Here is a 13,180-nt window from a genome sequence, read left to right on the forward strand (position 1 = left end):
CTACCATATGGGTTTGTAAAGTTGAAGTGTTTGTATGATCTCCAGCTTCAACATTCAGATGCTAAAATTAGTTTGTTAGATTCATCATTAAAAGATTCAGTTTTTGTAATCATATTAGCATCTGTTGGGGTTTTTCTTAACTTGCAGTTTCAGCACACCAGCCAATCTACAACAGAGGCTCCTGGGTTTTATGCGGCCTGATGGTGGAAGTTCTCAGCAAGTCCAGCAAGAGCTCCAAAGGAAATATCATGGTACGTAATAATTTTTGAACAGAAAGTATCAGAGAATGATGCATTTGGATGTTGCCTTTCTCACTTTTCTTATGAAAGCCTTTGAATAAAAAGGCCTTTTTTCCACACAAATTTTACGTTAAGCCATTTTTTTGCATGCTCTGTTTTTTCCTTCCTAATGTTCTCCATTATGGATAAGGTTGTTTAATCTCCTCACAGTATTTAGTAGCTGCACACCTGTTTATATTTACAGGATAGCATTTGTTGAGCAGTTGTTTTGTGAGACAAGTGAGCACAATTCCTATTAAAAAAATTACTGTAGTGCAGATTTTCAAAGGTGCAGTCATTGAAATGTCTACAAAATTTTGTTTAGAAATATGACATCTGTCACAAAGCCCATTTGAATTCTTGTTCTCTTATAGTGCAGCTTTTGCCCAGCACTTGCAGGCAAGCTGGGAAGTGTTGCAGCTGCATGTATGGAATTAAGGATGTTTGTGGTCCATGTGGGTATAATCCTGGATTTTTAATAGTGCAGATGTAAAAGTTTTATGTAAGTCACTATGTAGGATTTGGTTGACCTTTAATAATTTTATTCTTTATTTTTATTTGTTACTAAGTTCATAAATCCTTTTGGGTTGCTAAATGACACAATGTAATTATTGTTACCTCATCTGTGAAGTGTAAGCACTCAAAAGTACGCACATAAATTGTTGCAATTACGTTCAACCAAGTTACAAGTATGAACACATTATCCTTTCAGTTAATATAATACATCCTACCAGATTTAAATGTTGTAGTTTTTGGAGTAGTGTAGACAGTATTGACCACAGTTGTTATCTTATTGTTCTCCCTACAAGTAAATATGGGTCAGAAATACATTTATGATAGCTATTTTTGAAAAAAAAAAGTAAAAATTTAAGGCTGATATGTAAATCTAGTGCGTTCACAGGAAACCATACTTCTTCTTCAGAGCGTCTGACTCCTTTGTTGCCTAGTTTGAATTAAAAGTTAACAGATTATATTTGTTTTGGTGCAGAGTTGACATGGTGGTTGTCTCCCAAGAGAGCTAGACAGCATTAATCAAGAATGGAAAAGAAAAAAAAAAAAAACAAAAACAGAAATTTAAGGAGGTTGTTACTGAAAAACCTCAAAAACTTACATGCTTATTTGAAATATGTAAAACAATTATGTGCTGGCAATCTCTGCTTTTTCAGCTGAGGCACAGCTAACTGAGAAGAACTCACTTCAAGGCATCCAGCAGCTTGTTCGCAAAACCTGCCAGGCACTGGCTTTATGGAAGTTGCTATGTGAGCACCAATTCAGTGTTGCTGTAGGTGAGCTTCAGAAGGTAAGGTCTGGATCTGGATACAATTTTAATTTGTTTGTACTTATCACCTGAATTTCTTTTGCTATGTAAGTATTCCCAAAGGATGATTATTTGTAAATTTTTATTCAGGTTACAAATGTTTAAGAGACTGATATGTAGTATTGACATAATCAGTCAATTTTATGAAATTGGAAGTGTCACTAACAAATTGTTTTAGTTTTATTGATAGTTAATACTGAATCTGATTTTATAAATTACTGGTTTTTTACCTTAAGCACATTCTGCAAAATGTGCTGAAATGAATAGACCAGTATTTTCCAGCCAAGTGGTATTCACTCTTTGCCTTAGTGTTGATGAAAGATGGAGAACAATATGGTAGTAGCGTCCTTCCTCTTCTGTGTAAGTGGGGTTCCAGAATTTACCACAGAATACCTGAGGCTGGAAGGAACCATTGGAGATCATCTGTCCCCTCTGCAGTGGGGTGAATAATCTAATTGACTCTCAAAGCAGGGTCCGCTAGAGCAGATTGCACCGGACTGTGTCCAGTAAGGATTTTAATATCTCCAAAGATGAAAACTCCTTGGTGTCTCTGAGCAACCTGTTCCAGTGTTGAACCACCTCTAGAGTAAGAAAAATTTCTCTTCCATTCAGGTGTAATTTACTTTGCTTCAGTTTTTGACCATTGTGCAGTGTCCTGTTACTGGTTACCACTGAGAAAAACCTGACTCTGCATTCATTACACTTTCCCAAAAATATTAGTAAGATCCCACGTACTTCCCTCAGCCTCCAGGCTAAATGATCCCAGTTCTTTCAGCCTCCTGGTTTGTGAAGAAGACAACTTGTAGAACTATGGGTGCTACTGCTGTGCACCCTTTGCTAATGTCAAATTTGTACCCAACCTTTGACAAAAGCTATTAATTTGAATACTAGGCATTCTCCCCTAGAACTCAATAGGATTATTTGAGAAGTTGTATTCTTTGTTCACAAAAAGAACAATTTTAAAACCTTACAGAGGTACAGAAGCTGTTGCTCTTCGGGCTCTTGCATTGGGTAGACTTAGGCAACTATTATTTTATGTTGGACAAAGAGCTAACTAACTGTTTAACAAGTAAAATATTTTCCTTTGTCTTCAGTAGTTTAGGAGTTTTTGTAGTTGTATTATCATGCTGTTAGTATCATCTGTAGACACTACATAGATACTACTGGTAACTGTGTGCTCACATATTCATAATAAATTTTAAAAAATCAGAAACCTTCAATTAATTCAATTTTTAAAAGCATAAAGAGTGCACACCTTGAACTTTTCAAACTCCTGCTTTTGTTGAATCTGTCATTTTTTTCATCTATGACAGTAGTCAGATTGTTCCCATTATTAAAAGCTTGGACAGACTCATAGGGTGTGCATTCTGACAGTGCCCTGTGAAGTGAAAGGAACTGCTAATTCCATTCTTACTATCAGAGATCTGAAACAGAGGTGACACGTAGTGAAGATGGCAGAGGAAGTCTGTTAAGAGTTTTCAGTGTCCTTAGGCACCCAGGGATCTAGTACCTTCAGCAGTAGCCCTTGCTTTATTAATTTTATTTTGCTATAAAATGTGTATTTTAAATAGTATATTTCTATGCTGTACATTGTAGTTGTTGAAATTTTGTATGTTTTTAATTATTAGAAACAGTTCACTTTGCTGCTGGAACATTCTGACTTTCCTAAACAGGGTCAAGTAAAAGATTTGGTAAACAAATGAAATTCTGTCTCATCTTCAGGAACTTCAAGAACAACTAAAGATTACCGCTTTTAAAGACTTGGTGATTAGAGACAGAGAGTTGACTGGAGCACTCATTGCATCTCTTATAAACTGTTACATCAGAGATAATGCTGCTGTGGATGGAATCATTGCCCATTTGCAAGATATCTGTCCTCTTCTTTATAGCACTGATGATGCTGTGTGTTCAAAGGTAAGTGTGCTTCCAGATTGTACAGCAGCAAAACACAGCTTAAAAACATGCTCAAATGAGGTACGTTGGGCAGCCTATGAGTCATTATTATGCTCAAGTAGTTTCAGAAGCAGAAGAAATAATGAAGTCAAGTTGTGGGCATATTTTTGTCTTTCAGTTGATTAATGCTGAACATTACATGAAATTTGTTTGAAGCATTTGCAGTTATTTGTAATGTTCATAGTGTCTTAACTCTAATCTGATGTCTACCTGTCTTCTTTATGTTGCTAAAATGTTTTCTTATTCCAGTCTTTCCTCAGCATAGTTGTCACGATCCGCTAATGCAAGCGGGGGAGCTTGTTGTTTATCGATCTCAGAGTGTGAAAGGACACAAGAGATTTAGGTCTTAATCAAACAGTGCACCTTTATTAAGTGCCCACAACACAGTAATGCAAGAGAAGAGAGAAAGAGAGAGAGATAAAGAAAAACAAAGTAGAGGCGGGGGGGAAAAAGAGGGGGCAATAGCTACCAACGGATGAGACGAAGTCCTTGTGGTCTTCCGCCAATAGATCCATCTTCTTTCCGTGGGGAGATCTTGGGCTCAGTTATTTCAGGAAGTCCCTTTATAGTCCTTTTCAGAAGCGAGGGGCAACTGGCCAAGAGGTGGGGGAATCTACAGCCGTTGTTATGGGGCCTGTTGCTTTGGGAAACAGGTACAGGACAGGTGTACAGGACAGGTCGTTCCTTTCTGCTTCAGCGCAGTCCTTCCCACCTGGGCAGCAGGAATGGCACAGTCCATTGTGACCTGCACTAATTTTCCTCAGGAATGCGTACCAGTTCCCAGTGGGCACACCCGTAGGCAACACTTGGCAGACATCCCACCTCAGCCAGGCCAGGACTTCTGTGTTCAGTCTCTGTCCTCGGCGATGATTGTGAGGCAGATGAGGGATCTTCAAACTGTCTCTTACAGTAGTATCTTGGTTTTTGTCTGTGGCATGGTTTACTGGAATTTGTGAGAGATAATTTTGTTTAAGAACTTAGGTGTTTGAAGGTTTTCAAGTAAATTTGAAACAAGTAACTGGTGAGGAGAGAATGAGAAACCAGTTGTTAAGTCTTCAGCCCTTCTCACTAATGCTATCGTAGCCTTTCTGCTGGAAACTTAGTGACCAGAGACTGCTTTTGAGAGGGTGGTGTTTCTACTGTTTCAGCTTTGAAGTTTGGAATAATAATTCACTCACAGTATCCATGATCTGTGCATGATGTGCTCGTGTGAATAATTTCCATTTTTCCATCATTTGTCTTTAGGCAAATGAACTTCTTCAGAGGTCTCGACAAGCACAAAGCAAAATGGAAAAAGAGAAGATGCTGAGGGAGTCACTGAAAGAGTACCAGAAGATCAGCAATCAAGTAGACCTTGCTAATGTTTGTGCACAGTACAGGCAGGGTAAGAGCCAGTCACTGATCATGTTAAATAATTTCTGTGGCATCCTTTCATGCCATGTTTTCTGTTTGTTTTGTTTACTAATTTTCAACTTGGTTTTTATGGTTTTTTACCATAAACGGTTAGTTAATAACTCTAACAATTAAAATGTGCCAGACTGTTCTTCTTTTTTAAAGCCTTTCTAGGTTTCACAAACCAACCAAGAAATCCATTTCTATATTAAAATATTCCCGTGCACTTATTTCATATTGTGGAGTCTATTTGTTTCATATATCTGGTTAAAATATTTTTAGGAAAATTATTGGGTTCTATGTAAGCAGACGGTTTCAGGTAACTTGTATACATAATACACTGTTTGAAAGGTAGTTCTGAATCCAATTTAGTGCAGTAGAAGTTAGTATACCAGTTACATCTACATTTAAATTATATAACTGTTAAGAAATACAGTATTATACATTGTGCAGGACATTCTGATGTAACTTAATATCTAACCTCAAATTTACATGTAAGTCTCACAGGGTAGGAATAGGTGCAAACTTTATATGACACAGACCAGAGTGAATAGTGTTTTTTTTTTTTTTCTTGCTTGCTAAAATGAGAAGTGTTTGATGTCACTTACCGTTTTGTTGTTTCATACAATAATGAACAGTGATATTTGTTTTGATTTTTCCTAGTGCGTTTCTATGAGGGAGTAGTAGAGCTCTCTCTTACAGCTGCTGAAAAGAAAGATCCCCAAGGTCTTGGCCTTCATTTCTATAAAAATGGAGAACCAGAAGAAGACGTTGTTGGACTCCAAGCTTTTCAAGAAAGGCAAGTTTCCAGGATAATTTATGGTCATTATATGGGGTGCTTTATTTCAAGTGACTGGAAGAGTAGCTCTTTTAGGGAAGGTATGCAGGGTAATAATAAACAAGCATTTTATGATAAGGGACACAATATAAATATTGTTGCCCAGCATGCTCCCCTTGATTATGATTACTATGGCAGCATCTTAATCTGAAACAAAAAGTGATAGATGCTGAAAACATTGTGATCAGAACAGCACAGAAATACTTCTTAGAAAGATGAATGAGAACGAACTAGGTTGTGACAACTAGCTGACAATAATCTGCGACCTTTTTAAATTTTAGTAACTGTCTACAAAGTCATACAATAACAACACTTGAGAAAACTACTTCATAGACAGTTGAATGAAAATTATGGGGCTTTTATTTTCTTTTGCTCTGTTTACAGATTGAACAGCTACAAGTGTATCACTGACACCCTTCAAGAGTTAGTGAATCAAAGTAAAGCTGCTCCTCAGTCTCCCAGTGTACCCAAAAAGCCAGGTCCTCCAGTGCTGTCCTCTGACCCCAACATGCTAAGCAATGAAGAAGCTGGACACCATGTAAGAAACTCACAAGAAAGTCATGACTGCACTCCAGAGAACAGTGTGATTTGAAGGGGTCTAGAATTTATCATTTGAATAAAATTATGGAATAGTTTAGCAAAGTGAAGATTTGTCATAAATTGGCCTCTGTATCTAGAGCATCCATAGAAATGATGACATGTGAATAACATGAACCTAAGTATTGTCACATGGTAATTCACGTCTTAAAGTTATGTAACCACTTCTGGAATAGCAGCTCTGGCCTTTTCTTCCCTTAGTTTGAACAAATGCTAAAGCTGGCTCAGCGTTCCACAGATGAACTCTTCAGTATTGCACTTTACAACTGGTTGATACAAGCTGACTTGGCGGACAAGCTGTTACAGGTGAGCTCATCTATACACAGTTAACTGGGAGAGGTAATTGTAATAGTGCTTCAAAAAACAGGGAAGAGCAAGAGTATAACTGTTTTCTTTCTGATATCTGCAGGTTACTGCCCCCTTTTTGGAACCCTACCTGGTGCGGATGACCAAGATTGACCAAAACAAAGTCCGCTATATGGATTTACTCTGGAGATACTTTGAAAAGAACAGAAATTTTAGTAATGCTGCTAGAGTCTTGGCTAAATTGGCTGACCTCCATAGGTATGGATTATGTGTGATCTATTGCATCTGTATTGAGGTAATTAGGGAAAAACTGGAAAAACTAAAACCAAAACATTATGTGTAAGTATTTTAAGAAAAGGTCAATGTTCAAAGAGGTTTTCTGTAAAAAAAAAAAATTATAGAATGTGCTATCTTTAAATTTAGGCAATTATTTGAAAAAAAAGATAACGTTTACTTAAGTATTATATATTACATTGCAATGTATTTCCGGTAATTACCATATATTAAGTGGTCAGTTCTTTGAGAAGTACACCAGTACCAAGCTTGCAGCAAAGATGGGGTTACACAGTTGGATCGCGTCCTGAATGAAAATCTGGAAAAGGCGCGTACTACTTCCCAGAGTCTAGCTAGAATATAACTAAACCTCAAATAATTATATTAAGTATTCATTTTATTTTGAATATTTGTTTTGTAGCACAGAAATTTCTCTTCAGCAGCGTCTTGAATACATTGCACGTGCCATTCTGAGTGCCAAAAGTTCCACTGCCATATCCTCTATAGCTGCAGATGGTGAATTCCTACATGAACTAGAAGAGAAAATGGAAGTAAGAAAAAATACTGATCTAAGTTACACTGTAAATACATTATTTCACTTTGTCTCATTGGCACATAATGGTTTTATTACCAGTTCTGTATAAATGGATTTCTGTGCTTTCCTCCTAACATGGCAAAGTTAGCCAGTTGAAAATAGACCTAATGGTGTAAGGCAGCAAGATTTCTACATTTAAATAGGGTAAAGTTAATTCTGGGTGTGTTCTTAAACTTTGATTAAATTAATTCAATCTTGAAATACTGTATTTTCCTCTTAAACAAGGTTGCCAGGATCCAGCTTCAAATACAAGAAACATTACAGCGGCAGTATTCGCATCATTCTTCAGTACAAGATGCAATCTCCCAGCTTGATGCTGAGTTGATGGATATAACCAAGGTGATTGAAATTTCCTTGTGTTAAAGTCCAGTTTATCAAATTTTGGGAGGAAAAGGTGTTTTGCAAAGAATGATTCTATCCTTACTAGGAAGAGTAGTAGGCAGTTTATCATCCCTGGTCTCAGAATGTCTGTTACCCTGGACTGTCATTTTCTGTCCTTTAGTAGTCTTTCAGTCTTCAGTACTTTAATTTCTTTCACATGTTTTCATTATTAAGTCTCTTAGCTTTCTTCATTTGTTGAAAAAATTGTTGGAAAATTAAGTTTTAATTTTAAATTCATATAAAATGTAGGGTTGCATCTAAGAAGTGAAACTAAATGTAGCAAAAAAAAAATTTAGTAATTGATAACAGTTACTTAAGTTCCATCTTTACTAGTCTGTCTATCACACAAAATAAGGAACAACTGATTTTTAAAATTTAATTTGATCCTACATGAAAGGTAAAGCTTGGTAATTTTTCTTCCAGCTGTATGGAGAATTTGCTGACCCTTTTAAGCTCTCGGAGTGTAAGCTTGCAATTATACATTGTGCAGGTCATTCTGATCCTATCTTGGTGCAAACTCTCTGGCAAGAAATCATTGAAAAAGGTAGGTCTTAATGGACTAGCAGTTGTGATGATCTCTCTTATCCTTTACCGTGAGTTAGTAATTCATTCTCTGTTCCTGTTTTGGATTTTTTTCCCCCCTTGGTTTTTGGGTTCGAGTTTGCCGTTGCGTAAGCAACCTTGATAGAGATCTAAGGGAAAGCTGTGTGGTAGTGGATTTCTTGAGGAGTTCTGGAGTGTGGTTTTGTTTGGTTGTGGCTTTTTAAGTAGATTTGCGTGGAACTTGACAGAAGCATAAAAACTTACGCATGTACATGCAAACACACCAGAAATGGTTGTATTTTCACTTCCATGTGCTGATTTTTCATTGACAACAGTGTAAGATTTTCATGTATTATTTATAAATTTAGGTACCTCGGTGTCGTTCTGTGTAACTGTGGAACTTTTCCTGACATTCTCTCTGTTTTCTTTTCACTTCCAGAGTTGAGCGACAGTGTATCTCTGAGCCCCACTGACAGAATGCAAGCGCTTTGTCTGAAGCTGGCATTGCTTGGAAAGATCTATGCTGGCACACCTCGCTACTTTCCTTTAGGCAAGTTGTTAGCTGGCATAGTAAATAAGCATATGGGTTTGATGGACGGGTTTCAGCTTGTTTTTTTAGCCTCTTTTAAAAGTTTTAAACTAAGAAGCATTTTTCGTTTTTTAATCTCAAAAGAAATGGGAAATAAATGAAGTTTAGGTGGCAGCAGCAGTTACTTTTGGATGACTGTGCAGATCCCATTTTAGAAAGTAGTAAAGTGAATTCAAAGCACAAAGTACAAAATATGTATTTATGCATTTAAGATTTTAAGCAACCACATTTATTTGCTGTCTCTTGGAATTCTGTATAAACCGTCTGCCATCTAGAGGGTAGATCCTGAAAACAATTCAGGAGATTTCTGGACCATTTTAGAGTTTCTGGTTTTTTTGATGCTCATATGTTTTGACAACATGGTATTATATAAAAACCTGGAATATTTATTGTTCAGCGGTAAATCTTTTTTTATAATACTAAAATATTGTGCAACGGCATTAAATATGAACATTTAGTGCTGAACAATACACTGTTAATTGTTACAGGCACTTAAGCTCTAGTCATTTTGCTGGCCATTCTCACAAATGTAGTGGTAGTATGTGTTTTTGTGTAGAAACAAAAGTTAATAGATAGTTGCATGGCAAAACTGTAACAAAGTACTAAGTATGACTAATCCCTGCCATGCACTGCTGATAGTAAACAACTTTTAAATGCCTTTTTTTCCTACAGTCCCAGTAACAAGTTGGAATCTAAATATTCCCTCACTTTTGTCCTCCAGATTTCCTAGTGCAGTTTCTAGAGCAACAGGTCTGCACTTTGAACTGGGATGTAGGTTTTGTAACATACACCATGCAAGAAATTGGAGTGCCATTGCCAAGGCTGCTTGAAGTATATGACCAGCTGTTTAAGGCACGGGTAAGGAAAATAGCACAAATAAAAATTATGGTTTCAACTTTATCAAGGTCACTCTTTAGTGGGAAACATGAAATAATATAAGGAAGGATGTAACAAAATATACATCCAAGGCTTTACTTTCTTTGTTCAAATACTCTTAAAAAGCTGTCTTTTCCTGCTGTGAATAAAATGTGTTGATTTAATTCATTTCAGTCCTAGAGCATGATAAGGAAATTTGTTAATTCTTCTAGTTCACCTAGAGCTAGTTTAGGATGAAATAGGATTAGAATTCTTACGTTGCAGAAGGAACAGCATATATTGAATATATTAATATTATTTGTTTCTTAATAATGATTAAAATTGGTTGTATTACTGCATCTTGTCTGATCATTGATGCAATAAATAAAGAGATTCGACTTGTGTGGTAATAGAAAATTGAGTTAAATTTATGTATGTTTTTGTATGTAATTTAAAATAATATTTAAGTGCAGAGTTAAGTATAGATTAAGGTAGAATTCCCATTTATCTTACATTTTTTATACAATAAATAAGTAAGTGCTGCAGCTGGCAATTCGTGTACACACCACACACTTTTTTTTGTCTTGTCTCCTTAATATTTGTGTCCTTAATATTTTGGGTTTTTTGTTTTGGTTTGGCTTTTTTTAGGATCCATATTGGAATAGAATGAAAAAGCCTTTGCACCTCCTAGAGTGTATTCATGTATTACTATCAGGATATGTACAGGATCCCAGCAGAGTACCTATGAGGTAAAAGAATAGCTATATCATAATGAATAGTGAAACAAAATATTCTAAATACTTCACTCCAGCAATTCCCAAAGCTTTTCTTCTTTTCTTTTGGGTGAATTTAATATTTTATTCCTAGCAGTGGTGACTAACACTCATCATTCAAAACCATTTTATATAAAATTGTAGAATTCTCCCTTATAAACTACTTCCACAAAGGCAATTTTCTTCACATCACTGAAGATACATGAGGAACTGAGAGGATTATTTTGTAAATTTTGGCAACAGACTTTAAGGATTAGCTCAGACAAATCTGAGGCAATGTGTAAAAGCGGGGGAAAATGACAACTGGGCATTTTGTGATTGAAACTGTGAACTGGTTCATGTACAAATTCTAGAAGCTCTGAGTTACTCTGGAAAAGAGAAGACTAAACATTGGGATGGATCTTCCCCGGTTGTTTATAAGAGGCTGATGATGAATCAGTCTCCAAGACTAAAATTCAGATTAGTTCACATCAGGAAGAAATCTAGTTATAATAGAAAAAATTTCTAGCAAAAAAAGATAGCTAAGTACTTGAAAAAGTTGCCTGCATGTCATTTCTAGTTTTGATAATTTTTTGTTCGAATAGACTATACGAACTTCATTCAGAGCTATCTTGTCTCAATAATAGTAAGCAAAACTAGGCAAAGTCTTGATAACTCTTCTAAACACAGATGTTTCTGATTCTTCCGAAAAATATACATATAAATATCCCCTGTTCACATACTGTTTATTTCTATCTTTTATCACTTTATTGGTCTTCTATGGTTGGCTGATTTAAATACGTTAGAACTTAAGTGAATGTTGTCTGATTTTAATACGTACTAAGATGTTACATAAATTGAGATTTGCTTATAATTTAAGACATTTAAATTGCTATCTAAATTAGTAACTTAAACTTTATGACTGTAATAACATCTACAGTACTATCTAAATATTTCACATTGCTATGAACTGTATCATGCTTTATAGTTTATATTTAACATCAGATAAATAGTAGTGGGTCATTTATTTTCCCATTATGCGTTAGTCACAGGCATTAGATTTCAAAGATAAATTTCTCTAATAAATAGTAAAATACTTAAAAGTAGCTGACAGATATCTTACTGATACGCTCTTCCATTACAACTCAAAGAATGCTCATGTTCTAGTTCAGATGAATTCTAAGATATGGGATTAAAAAGGAGCTTGTTGTTATTCTTTGTTCTCTTTGCAGGCGACGATTCACAAATGTTTGCTTGGATGCTGTTAGTTGCTACCTGGTTGAACTTCAGTCTATGAGCCCCACGCTAATGGTGCAGACTACTATTGGGAATTTTAAATCTCTACAGGCCAAGTTAGAACGGCTTCACTGATTGACTAATACAAGAACAGAATAATTAGAGCAGGTAATATAAACTGAAATAAAGGTTCAGATGTCAGCACTGAATTATGAACGAACAAATCCTCAGAAAAAAAGTCCTGAGAAAGTTTTCTCCTGCCACGGTTATTGAATGTGTGGCCTGTATTCATGCTATTCTAAAAGTATCTACAAATTGTAGAATGTAAATGTGACAAATGGAGTTTCTTTTACTACTACTAGGTTTTTTAACAATAGAAAGCTTTTTTTTATACTGTTGAAATAAAATACGTTGTGTGATCTTTGCCTTGGGGATAAAAAATATTTCAAAAATATTTTCTTTTTCTTTGTTTCAAATAATGGGGAAAAGCAAATTATTTTCCCTATTCTGTCTTAATATGTTGTATCTGTTAAAATCAAATAAAGAAGTCAAGAAGTGACTTCTGTCTACTTTTATTACATGCACACAAACACCAAATTGTATACACACTTAGAATCCCCTCCTTCCCCTGCTGCCCACGGGGCTCTGGATGCAGCCCAGAACACGTTTGGCTCTCTGGGCTGTGAGTGCCATGGCTGGGGCATGTCCAGCCTCTCACCCACCAGTACCCCCAAGTCCTTCTTGGGAGGGCTGCTCTGATCTGTTCATCCCCAGCCTGGGTTGATTGCAGGGGTTGCCCCAACCCAAGAGCAGCACCAGCACTTGGTCTTATTACGCCTCATGCGATTCCCATGGGCCCACTCCTCATCTGCAGACTTGCTGATGGTGCATTCGATTCCTTTGTCATTAATGAAGATATTAAATAACAGTGGTCCCAATACCTTGGACCCCTGAGGGGGACCACTTGTCACTGATGTCCCTCAGTTGACCACTATCCTCTAGATGTGACTGTCAAACCAATTCCTTACCTACTAAACAGATCATGCATCAAACCGATGTCTCTCAAATTTAGAGAAGGATGTATGGGGGACCATGTGAAAGGCTTTACAGAAGCCCAGACAGATTACATCTGGAGCCCTTTGTTTGTCCACTATTGGAGTCACTCCATCATGAAGGTTACTGGGTTGGTCAGGTAGAACTAACCCTTGGTGAAGCTGTGCAGGTTACCCCAAATCACCTCTCTGTTCTCCAAGTGCCTCAGCACAGTTTCTAAG

The 13,180-nt window shown here is 36.4% G+C and overlaps 1 protein-coding gene across 2 annotated transcripts in view; it reads left to right on the forward strand.

Moving 5' to 3' along the window:
* NUP155 (nucleoporin 155) overlaps positions 1 to 12,333 on the forward strand; it is a 29,732-nt gene extending 17,399 nt beyond the window's left edge. For both annotated transcript variants that reach the window (XM_082302148.1, XM_082302149.1), the window contains 15 exons: positions 148 to 251; positions 1,445 to 1,578; positions 3,319 to 3,510; positions 4,795 to 4,933; positions 5,605 to 5,740; positions 6,164 to 6,317; positions 6,578 to 6,682; positions 6,786 to 6,940; positions 7,377 to 7,506; positions 7,776 to 7,889; positions 8,355 to 8,475; positions 8,914 to 9,024; positions 9,785 to 9,921; positions 10,567 to 10,667; positions 11,903 to 12,333. In XM_082302148.1, coding sequence (XP_082158274.1) covers positions 148 to 251; positions 1,445 to 1,578; positions 3,319 to 3,510; positions 4,795 to 4,933; positions 5,605 to 5,740; positions 6,164 to 6,317; positions 6,578 to 6,682; positions 6,786 to 6,940; positions 7,377 to 7,506; positions 7,776 to 7,889; positions 8,355 to 8,475; positions 8,914 to 9,024; positions 9,785 to 9,921; positions 10,567 to 10,667; positions 11,903 to 12,041 — 1,972 coding nt within the window. In that variant the 3' untranslated portion in view covers positions 12,042 to 12,333. The remainder of the gene's footprint in view (positions 1 to 147; positions 252 to 1,444; positions 1,579 to 3,318; positions 3,511 to 4,794; positions 4,934 to 5,604; positions 5,741 to 6,163; positions 6,318 to 6,577; positions 6,683 to 6,785; positions 6,941 to 7,376; positions 7,507 to 7,775; positions 7,890 to 8,354; positions 8,476 to 8,913; positions 9,025 to 9,784; positions 9,922 to 10,566; positions 10,668 to 11,902) is intronic.
* Positions 12,334 to 13,180: the final 847 nt, after the last annotated feature.

Source organism: Coloeus monedula (genome assembly GCF_965178545.1).
Source record: "Coloeus monedula genome assembly, chromosome: Z".
Classification (NCBI taxonomy): Eukaryota; Metazoa; Chordata; class Aves; order Passeriformes; family Corvidae; genus Coloeus; species Coloeus monedula.